The sequence below is a fragment of the Cynara cardunculus genome (assembly GCF_001531365.2).
Source record: "Cynara cardunculus var. scolymus isolate 2C chromosome LG 9, CcrdV1, whole genome shotgun sequence".
NCBI classification, from domain to species: Eukaryota; Viridiplantae; Streptophyta; class Magnoliopsida; order Asterales; family Asteraceae; genus Cynara; species Cynara cardunculus.
This window is the reverse complement of record NC_037536.1, coordinates 17,561,631-17,572,858: the sequence shown is the minus strand read 5'-3', so window position 1 is coordinate 17,572,858 and position 11,228 is coordinate 17,561,631. Positions and strand designations below refer to the sequence as shown.

General features: G+C 37.0%; 2 protein-coding genes across 2 annotated transcripts in view; one reads left to right on the top strand and one right to left on the bottom strand.

Annotated features, from left to right (window-relative positions):
• LOC112518496 (U2 small nuclear ribonucleoprotein B'') overlaps positions 1–1,850 on the bottom strand; it is a 7,641-nt gene extending 5,791 nt beyond the window's left edge. Inside the window, exon 1 of the mRNA XM_025126210.1 lies at positions 1,714–1,850. Coding sequence (XP_024981978.1) covers positions 1,714–1,786 — 73 coding nt within the window. The 5' untranslated portion in view covers positions 1,787–1,850. The remainder of the gene's footprint in view (positions 1–1,713) is intronic.
• An 894-nt stretch (positions 1,851–2,744) lies between these two features.
• Positions 2,745–10,027, top strand: LOC112518160. Its single transcript, XM_025125763.1, has 7 exons — positions 2,745–3,193; positions 3,665–3,831; positions 5,728–5,939; positions 7,069–7,323; positions 7,413–7,499; positions 8,403–8,575; positions 9,548–10,027. Exons 1-7 carry the CDS (start codon positions 2,784–2,786, stop codon positions 9,657–9,659), a joined length of 1,416 nt encoding a protein of 471 aa, XP_024981531.1. The 5' UTR covers positions 2,745–2,783; the 3' UTR covers positions 9,660–10,027.
• Positions 10,028–11,228: the final 1,201 nt, after the last annotated feature.

Here is an 11,228-nt window from a genome sequence, read left to right as displayed (position 1 = left end):
GAGCACTTCTTCATTTTTCAAATTTACAAAAAAGGTCGTTTTTAACAAGCAACTTACTACCATGAAAGATACTAAGATCAGCATTTCTATCGCCGTTTGGGATGGAGGAGGGGGTAACAATGCAATTAATAGTGAGTTGTAGTTTATTTGATTTAAGGGTAATATGGTCATTTTAACAGTTTTGTCCTGTCCTGTCCTAGTCGTACCAAACATGGGACAGACAATTAGTCTTGTCCCGTCCTGTTCTGTCCCGTCCTGTCCAGTTCAGTCTGCGTACCAAACACTACCTTAGACCTAAATCCCTTCTGTTTCTAGCTTTCGCGCATGTGTCCTGCCTCTAGCCTATTTAAGATTTTTAGTTGATAAATAACAAATGGACATGATGGATAAAAATAAATAAACGCTTCTAGAAGTAGCTATTTAGCTATCCTTAACCATATGACCTGCTAGCTTTTCCTGGGGGTTTCTGTCTTCACCATGAACTTCTTCTTTACCAACAACAAAAATGGTATATCCAAAAAAACTTCTAAAAATAGCTATTTATCAATACTTAACCAGATGTATCACTAGCTTTTCCGGGAGATTTTGTCTTCACCAAGAACTTCTTTACCAACAACTAAAATGGCATATCCATGAAACTTCTAAGAATATCTATTTGTCARTCCTTAACTAGATGTCTTACTAGCTTTTCCTGGAGCTTCTATCTTCACCATGAACTTCTTTACCGACAACTAATATCGCATATCCACAAAACTTCTAAGAATAGCTGTTTATCAATCCTTAACCAGGTGTCTTAATTACAACTAAAATCACATATACACGCCCTCATCAACCATAGATTGAAAGATAGGATCCCTAGCCCAGACTTCAACAAGTATTAATAAATCTTCGAACTTTCATCATATTTACCTAGCCATCGACTAAATGAAGAAGTGTGGGTGCTCCATTTGAGCCATGAACCAAGCATACATTGGCATATTTGAGGAATGAGGGAGGCGCTAACTGAAGCTCTCTTCTACTAGATTTTACCCACAAAAATCTAGTTGTGCCTCTCATTGCATTCAGCATATCCAAATTTCAAGTCTGATGGCATCCTGTACAGCTAATGATTGACAACTCTAATATCTTTCCTAAACCCTTAACTAGAACATGACATAGACCTTTGTCCCTAATACYCTCTACATGCACAAGTGCCCTTGTTAGAGTTACAGGTCCTACCTCCTAATTCCACCTCAATACAGACATGTACAAAAATTGGTGTTCACCACCATCACCCTATACCAGGAGTTACCCATCATATGTGGCAGCAAAATTCGTCTTCTACAACTTCCTAGAATGAATAGAACCTTCCAATTTTCCCTCCACCAAAGGGAGCACTTCTTCATTTTTCAAATTTACAAAAAAGGTCGTTTTTAACAAGCAACTTACTACCATGAAAGATACTAAGATCAGCATTTCTATCGCCGCACCCATTAATGACTGCCACATAAAAAATTAAGCTTTCGTGATACTTCTCCCCATTTGTACCCATTTCATTTTGCCATGTAATTTGCCAGCCATCAGTACAATTTCCCAAACTTATCTCTTATATCGACACAAAATCCAACATCCGAACACCATGTGATCTAGAAATAGAAATTTCATTCTTAAACTTCGAATTCGTGAGATTACAAATTCATAACAGAAACAGGACAAGAACACTAAATCGCATACCTTCTTTCTTGACCTTCTCGTTGAGATTCTTAACGTAAATTGTCTGATTAGGTGGTATATCTGCGGTCAGCATCGTCACTGAGAAACTTCGAGTTCCTACTGCGTTTTTCGCTAGTGTTTGTGAGTGAAAAGAGAGGGAGAGCAGCTTCGAACCAGTTCAAGCCCTAGAAATAGAATTAGAAATGTAGGGAAAGTTATATAAACTACCCCCTATGTTTGGATAAATTACAAAAACAACCCTTCAGGCATTAATAATCTCATACAGCCCCCTCTTTTACAACTTCAGATAACTTCATACATTTTGACCAAAATAAATGATGCATTTTTTTAAACAAGATGCATTGAAATGGAATACTTTGAATCAATTCCTATTTTGAAAAACTATTTTTCTTAAAAAATATGGTAATCAGTATAAACATTAATCACTTAATATTATTGACATGATTAATTTTAAATATAAAAACAAAATATATTTATTAGATTTATATTTCAATTGTAGTAAAATAGAAGGGCTTAAACTGTAAATACCTTAAAATGTATAAATATGTAATCATTGTAGCCGTACTTTGATATTTTACTCTCGGTATTCTCAATTCCAATTAATGGACAGTCGACTTCTTGAAATCACTCTTTTGTATGATTTAAGTTGGTTCTTTAAAATGGCGATTTTAAAAGTTGGTTTTTTAAAATAAAAATCAGATACAAATTGGTATTTTAAAATAAGAATTAAGTAAAAATTGATTTCATTTTAATGCAATTTTTTCTTATTTCTATTAATATTATATCTAATCATTATTTAATATAAAAAAGTTAAGCACCATCAAATATTATTCACTCCTTTAATTATTATCTTAATCGTGGAACTCATTAAAAATATAAAAATAAAAATCAAATTAAACCGGCCCACTTGACATTACAGGTCAAAAATCCAACGGGCCCGGCCCTATACTGTAAATGAAACTGGCCCAATTGTAAGCACTTCTACGAAATTACGAGTTTGCCCTTGGGTGCGCCCCCCCTTTGCGTACATTCCGAAATCCATCGAACTTCGCCGTCGTCGAAGTAGAAAAATGTTGCGTTCACTTCTCCGAGCAGTCTCCTCAGCCTCACCGGTGAAATCTACTTTCATCCCCACCGCCATTGCAGCATCAAATTCAACAACTTCACAGCTCACATCTTCCAGAACATTTGCCTCGAAGAAAGCCAAAGCGTCGGCTTCCAAGGGGAACAATAAGAAAGGTCAGCCTAAATCCAAAGCCGATGCGAAAACCAAGTCGAAACAGGAAGAGATCGTATCAGCCTCCGTCGATGATGCAGCTCATGACCTCATCTCCGATGAAAGAAACCGGAGGCGCCTCCTTGATGAAGATGAACGCAATAGTTCGCTTGACGTTGGCCCTAACGGACGGCCGTTGTTTACTTCGGCTGCTTCTTTATCTGAACTAAGTAGAAAAGACGCCTGCACTTACTTGAAATTTAGGTATGGTGTATGTATTATTTTCTACCAATACATCTCTGAATTGCAAATCTCATGCACCGATACGCCTTTGTTTTAACATTTTGAGGATGGGAGCATGGTACATTTTATTGCCCGAAGTTTAAGAATTGAAATTGGCGTGGATTCAGTTCAAGAACTTACTTTGCATTGTCGAGCGTTTCCTGAAGTAATATTTATCTATACTAAAATTAAGTAAATTTTTGGGTGATAAACGATCATTGATTTACCCAATTACTTTGTTTTTAGAAAGTTGATCAAACTGTAAACATACTACCTCCTTTTCTTCTTATTAAGAATGGGTATACTGAAAACGAGTCTGACACAATCATGCTTCTAATTGCAGTATCTGTCTTACCATTTATCTTGGCCATCACTATTTTCTTCATAATTCTAAAGAATCCATATTAATTTTGAAAACTAGTCTGAATTTTTTTGCTTACGTTTGGACTACAGTAGGAAGAAGCTGGAGGAGGTGCTGCCAGAGAGATTGCCAGTGGGAATGGTGAAAGAGTTTGATGAGTCAATGAGAGATGCATTGCTCGTTAGACATAGCTTCTTGGATCTCCGAGATAATTTCAGGCGCATTGTTGACCCACCTTTGCAATCTAGTAATAGCAGAGGTGCGCTTTTCTTCTATGTTTGAAACATATGTTGTGTTCTTATGTATTTTCAGAATTTCTTTGTAGTTATCATTACTAAAGTTAAAAGGCCTGCACATGCTAGTTGCTTTGGAAATAGGTGTACAATTAAGTGATTAACCCATATCTTATATAACAGAAAGATACTAAATGCGTAATTTGTGATACTGAAATCTGTATACATCATGAACCTATGAATCGAATGTCCAGTACTTGTGGTTGATAGAAGGTTTTAATAAGTTGTGGAATATGGTTGGTACTGCTTTAGTACTTGTTTGCTTTGTTGTTAGAATGAAGGCGGATTTGGCATTTGTCAAATTTTGATCTGATGGTGGCACATCATGGTCTGATGATCTGTCAAGGTCATCCTTATTTGTTTCTTCCAGTTGAGAAAAAAGGATTTGTTGGCTAGAAATTTTGATTTAGGTATGGGGAGGATTGGAGGAACAATATCATCAACAATGTTATTGATACAACCTTACTGATAGGAGAATCCATCACTTTGAGGCAAGACAAGAAACCAGATTAAGTTAAATACAGTTATGGTACAGAAAGATAGCACAAGATGGGAAAGAGATGAGATTAAGTTAAATACAGGAACCACGCCATTTTAAATCTTGACCTGCAAAATGAGACCTGGTTTGCAATGCTCACACTTCATCCTGTATTTTTATATTTATATAGTTGAGAGAGAGAGAGAGAGAGGCCTTGTACTACATCTAGGCAATGCTTTTGCAAAGTTGTAGTCGGTTTTTATATTTAGAAGGGGTGGTCCAAGTCTAAAGAATTAGACTTGGATGGGACAATAGCAATATCAACAAGGATGCCTTCTTCCAAGAAAAAAAGGAAGAAACTAAGTGCCTTGATGTTTGGATTTCTTGGTGTCCATTGATGGAGGAAGGATAGTAAGAAGGGCACCGGCGTTGGTGGATGTAGTGTTTATCTGGCTAAAGTAATCGGCAGGGATTAGGGCATGTTCAACTAGATAGATCCTTTTGGAGCAATGTCATAATTGGTATCCTTGTAGGGGGGCGGGGTCAACTGATCTATCAGTCATCCCACATGTAATTTTTGATGTACAAATTTAGAAGCTCTCTAATGGATATGGCTAATCTTTAGCAAAAATAAATTCGTTCTCTGTGCTTTGCTAAGGGAAATGTACTTAGAATTGGGAGATGTCATAGTTGTCAATTCGTGATTTGTATCGGGCTTCAAAATGTCATTGTAATGATAGTTTATGTGTATCAATCAGTAAGATATACTTCAAGAAATGCCAAAACAACTCACATATACCAATAACAAAGCCACACTTTATGTTACTTAATCACATGGTAGGATTATCTGATTGAACTGCTAGGACATGACCCCAAGGTATTGTTCGAGTCCCACCATGATAGTTTTGAAATCCTTGCTTGCCAACATGTGTATGTACAAGTGTCTATATTATTATAATAATAACATAACCTTATACTTGATGCATTTTAGGTAATCAATATTATTTGATCATACATATCAAACAAAGTTGTATTGCTTGTTTTATGAATTGAGCTGGAGCATACAATGTATCACACATTTTGGCGACAGATGGAGATAGGCTGTGAAAGTACCCCATTGACTCTACCTCATCAATTTATGGATTTGGTTTCTCGCATTGTGTTGCCTTTTTAAAATTTTCTGAGGGGAAGTCCTTTTTATCTTCTGATTTCTGCTCTAACACCAGTTGTGGTTTTAAGACTTATTGTTTCTCTTGGTAATGCTGTTTGCAACTATTCTGAACATATGTAAAAACGTGTTGCTCATGATCAGTTGGATTACTGCTCGTAGATGAAGTAGCTTACAGATATGAGAAATTTTTTGTCATTGCAACTTCGCTTTCAGGTTTGAGTGCGCAGAAGCAAATAGTATTGGATGGTCCTGTAAGCTGCGGAAAGAGTATTGCTCTTGCAATGCTTGTTCACTGGGCACGTGATGAAGGTTGGTTGGTATTGTATGTTCCAGAAGGTCGAAGTTGGACTCATGGAGGACTTTTCTATAAAAACCCTCTAACTGGTTTGTGGGATACCCCAGTACAGGCAGCCAACATTTTGCAGGCAAGAATACTGTCAAGTTAATTTCAAGTCTGTAATCTATATCTCCAATATACGCTTGTATCAGTAGGCAATTGAATTTAAGGTCGCTGAATTTACTTCTTAAAGTTTTTATTAGATCTGGTGGTTCTTTGCCCCTAAATCTCTGAAATAAGCCTTCCTTTTCCAATCACAGATTCACATGTTATGGCTACACTCACCCCCAGTTATCTGATTGCTTTTCCTCTACTAAGATTTTGCATATCCAGATATAACGTTGAAGTTAATCCAATCAGTCCTTGGTAGCTTGAGTAATATTGGTCTTCTATACTATCTTGAACATCTAGGTTTGAAGGAAAGTACTTGGACACATATGAGATTGTTCAAATACATATAACAGGCTATCTTGGCTATATATATTGCTGTGAATGGTATCTGAAGTTCATATGGATCCTTATCTTGATTACGTTGGTTTTTCCGCCGCCATCTTCCATAATATGAACAACTTATATATTAGGTGGTGCTGGGTTTTTTTGTGGCTATATCACACATTATTTTCCCGAGGACATAGCATAGGATAGGAGCTCTTCGAGATGCATGACTGCGGTAGCAGACTATGGGTAAGAATGTGTAGCATGGATGGGCAGAGGGGAGTTTGGAGGAGAAAGCGAGTGGGATAGGGAAAGGGGTAGTTCCTATGGCCGTTTGGCAGGGTCTTACCTCTTACGTTGGATAGACTATAGAGGGTTGTCTTATTTTCTCATGCCTACTATTGTGTCTACATGTGTGGCTTATTTGTTGTAAACTAGTATTAACTTTTCTTCTTGTACTAGCAGTAGTTAATATTGTGCTTTATGTTTCCTGGTTTGTTTAACCTATTTCCCTCACATTCAGCTCCGCTGCATGTTCTGTTATTGTACCGTTGCTTGTTTGCACATACACTCATATGCAGCTTGCTTGCTCGCTTGTTTCTCTTATTTTTTGTTTTGTAAGCTTTGGGTCTTGATGGAAACCGCCTCTCTACCCCTTGGGATAGAGCTAAGGTCAGTGTATATCCTACCCTCAAAACCCACCTCTTCGTAGGATATACCGAGTTTGTTTGGGTTTGATTTGGTTTACTTTAAAACCTGTGTGCTTTTTTCCTACCCTGCAGGATTTCTTGAAATACAACGAATCATGCTTAATGAAGCTGCCTTGTAAAATAGTTGCTCCTATACCACTTGGTGACGGTGCCGGTGTTGGGAGGATGAAGGATGCGGATTCGATGGCAATGCCTGAAGGTTCTACTTTATATGACTTGATTCAAACAGGAATCACTACCACACATGCTTCTGTTGGAGTAGTAGTTCGTTTGAGACAAGAGTTGTCACTTGTAAAAGATATGCCCGTTCTCATTGCAATTGACCAAGTGAGTTAACTCGTTCTTTTTCTTTGCAAATTGATAGCTCATTGGTTACTTCTAACTAAAATTACCATTATGATGCTGCTTGCAAGCAGTATAATAGTTGGTTCACATTCACTGAATTCGAGGAGCCAATGACTGTTCGCTCTTGCCGCCCAATCCATGCTAGAGAAGTTGCAACGGTTAGTTTGTTTGTTTTCTATTTTATTCTACAATCGTTGTTGTTTCGGTCTATGACACATCCATTTGGTTTTCTTGGTTTCTAATACTTCCCCCGTCCCAAAATAAATGTCCATATTTATATTTTAGTTTGTTTGAAAATAAGTGTCCCCTTGCAAAAGTAAGTGTCTGCTTTCCGATTCTACCCGTATTTATGAGATGGAGAAATTTATTATGCTCTTTATTGTTAAGGGTAAAAGTTGTCATTCAGTTGATTAAAAGTGTGAACTTGTTGGGGCGATTTGGAGCTGCTTATGGATGGTTCTTTACCTTACCCATCCCCTATCACTCCTTACAATTTCAAGAAGTTGACTCCGTCCCGAAATAAGTGTATGTTTATTTTAGTTTGTTCCAAAATAATTGTCCATTTTCAAAAGTAAGTATTTACTTGCCCATTCTATCCTTAACTTATGAGAGCAAAAAATTCATCACTCCAACTATTATCAAGGGTAAAATCATCATTTAGTTAAATAGTGTAATACTCCCCCCTTCCCAAAAAATGTGTTCACCATTAAAAAAGACACATTTTGAGGAATGTGTAATCATTATACTTTTAATTAACCAAATGGCAATTTTTATCCTTAAGTGAATAATGACAAGGTGCTAAAGAATTTCTCATCACATAATTAAGGATGGAATTGGAAAGTAGACACTTTTGAACGTGGACACTTATTTTGGGACAGAGGGAGTAATTACACATTTCTGAAACCGTGTGCCTTTTTCATCTTGGAGGACTTCTATTTTGGGACGGAGGGAGTACGTTATTTGTTTCATATGGTGTATCCCGGAACTTTTGGTAATGCTCGAACATATGTTCTCTGTATTGAAGCCTGTAGTAATGGGTGTTTCGTGCGTGTTGTCTCCAGGTGAATGCATTTAGGTCGATGATGCATGACAACATGATGGTGGGTGCTTTCTCTCACTCGACAGCGGTGGGCAAGCTAAGGCAAGATTTACCAGATGTTCCGACAAATGCTCGTGTTATGTTTCCTCGCTACACTCTCGATGAAGCTGCGGTTGTGTCTCACTATTACCTGAGGTATGTTACCAGCTCACCAACATCCAATAATTTAGGACAGTATTGTGACAACTACCGAACTTTTTGCCTGCCAATCCTTCTTTCAAGTTATCTTCTACCATCTTATGAAAAATTTAGGTACATTTCTAAAAGAACTCGTAAATTTCAAGGGCACGACATCTATGAAGCATTAAATACAAATATTAATGATTAATGCATCAACAAGTATGAATGGAGGGTGTATGAGTTTTAGAAAACCCCATCCATTGATCCTTTCAAAGAAAAATCAAAACAATTTAGAATAATAGGAGTTGAAAAGCTAATAAGCTAGTTGTTAGCCGATAAACTACCTGATATTTGGTAAAAGGTAAAAACTACCTGATAAGCTAGATGACTATGTAATACGATCTAAAAAGACATGTTGAGAAATGAAAAGGGCATAACTGGTAGAAAAAAATCCTAAAGCTTATTGAAACACTATTTGAAGTAGTTTTTTGAAAAGCTAGCTTTTAAGCTAGTTTACGCTAACCAAATGGACCTTTTTCAAAATAAGCTACCGGCAAATTGGCCTCGGTCATTTATGTACAAAGGTGTATAATAAGGATTTATATTAATTTGTTCAATGACTATTGCAATTACTAAGGATTGTACAAATGTGTATAACAAGGATTTATTGCAATTACTATTTTTTTCAAACATTTTTTTTCTTTTTCAAAAGGATTTATATTATTTTTCCGTTATCGTTGTTTACAAAAAAAAATGTTACACCATGCGCGGCGATCACAGGTACGCAGCTAGTTCCACAAGTTCGTATTTTTTCGTCTTTTTCTACATTTGTTGTTACTAACATCTCCATTCTACAAATGTTGTATCTTATGTACAATCATTTTGTTCTTATTTTCGTGGTCTTGTTGCATAAATACTTTTTTTAAGACATTACTCAACTACTGAAAACTAAAAAAATTCTTGTCCTTCGTGTATGGTTGCCGGCAGGCAAAGACTGATACGTCGTGAAGCATTCTCCGAGGAGGCGTGGAAGAAATTATATTACCTTGCGAATGGGAACGGGTCAGAAATGAGATGGTTGCTTCCCTTCATGCGGTGAGCACACTTGTCGAATTTCTTACTGGATTGCAAGAAAATCATACACAAAATGGAAGTAGATTGCCTTCTTTCATCTTCTGAAACATCTTCGACTAGAAATGAAGAAAATAACGCGCTCCTTTTTTGGATTTCTGAAACGATCTAGAAAGAACGTAACTTGTGTTCATACAGCTAAAGAAGACGGTATATGGTGAAAGTTTTACGCAACTGAACCAGCATGCTCGTTCCATGTTTTGTTGGTGTGTAATGTGTAACAAGGAAAAAAAGACGAGATCTTGGGTATTTTATTTTAACGGAGGTCTTTCTTTGACTCGAGAATCAGTTGTTAGATATATGAATCTTTCTTATCGATCGGGATTTGGTCTTTCAGATTGGTATTTTTTAGTTAGGCTTGGTTATGTTGAATGTGTGAATTAGGGGACGTTTACCTATGCTGTTATATCGGTCATAATACGAAATATCGGTCAGGACCGATATTCGATATATCGGTTATATCGGTCCAAAATAGCGGTTAACATAATATATCTTAGAATTATATATATAATATGCATTAATTAGAGTTTAGAAATATAGTTTCAAAATTAAAACATCACATCATCTAATAAATAATAAAATTAGTCATTTGGGCTTTGGGACTGTTAGTCTAATAGTCTGTTACTCATTTGGGTTTGGGCCTTTTGAAATTTGGACTGGAGGCCTGGAGCACTTGTAAATTTCTAAGCGATAGCTACCGCCTACCACTTACCAGCCGGCCACAGGAGACAGATCACAAGTCACAATTCACAGACGTACGCATATCCGCCGACCGCCATCGCCTTCCTTCCCCCCTTGACCCTTGTAAGCGACGGCCGGTAGAGTGAGCAGCAGACCAGCAATCAACCTTCGGCTTCTTCCATCCCCGTCCCGTTGCCATCCCTATCGCTGGCTATGTTGTGTCGATTACAGAGAAAAGCAGAGGAGATCGAGAAAAGAGACTGAGAAAAGAGAAGACGTTGTGAGAAGAAGTCGAAGACTCGATGTTGTGAGAACTGAGAAATCGGAATATCGGTCCGATTTTTACCTCAAAATATCGCTAAAAAATCACTAAAAATCGCCGATAATATCGTTCCCGATATTTAAGGTCCGATTTTTTTCCTAGGAGCGATATCCGATATATCGCCGATATATCGACGATATATCGCGATATTAACAGCATAGACGTTTACTACCTTGTTGATTAAGCATGGGAAAGACTGAGAATCTTATCCGGTAAGAAACATAACAAGGACTAAGAATCTTACCCAATAAGTGAAGAAAAACAATCCTATGCGACAAGCGCTTACCAGGTTTAAGATGTTAACCAACAATTCATTTTGATGACCGACAATGTTTACACGATAAAGGAAGTGAATGAAATATCTCTTGTTGGTAAACACTTATGGTAAAAATGGCCTCTTAGTTGAGGTCGTTTTTTTTAATCCATGACCTTGTTGGTTTGAGAATGTCAATTTCTTATACAAATTCCTAGAAACCTGTTAGCAAAGTCATGGAAAAACACTTATTAGTAAAAACCACCCACATTTTGAACCTT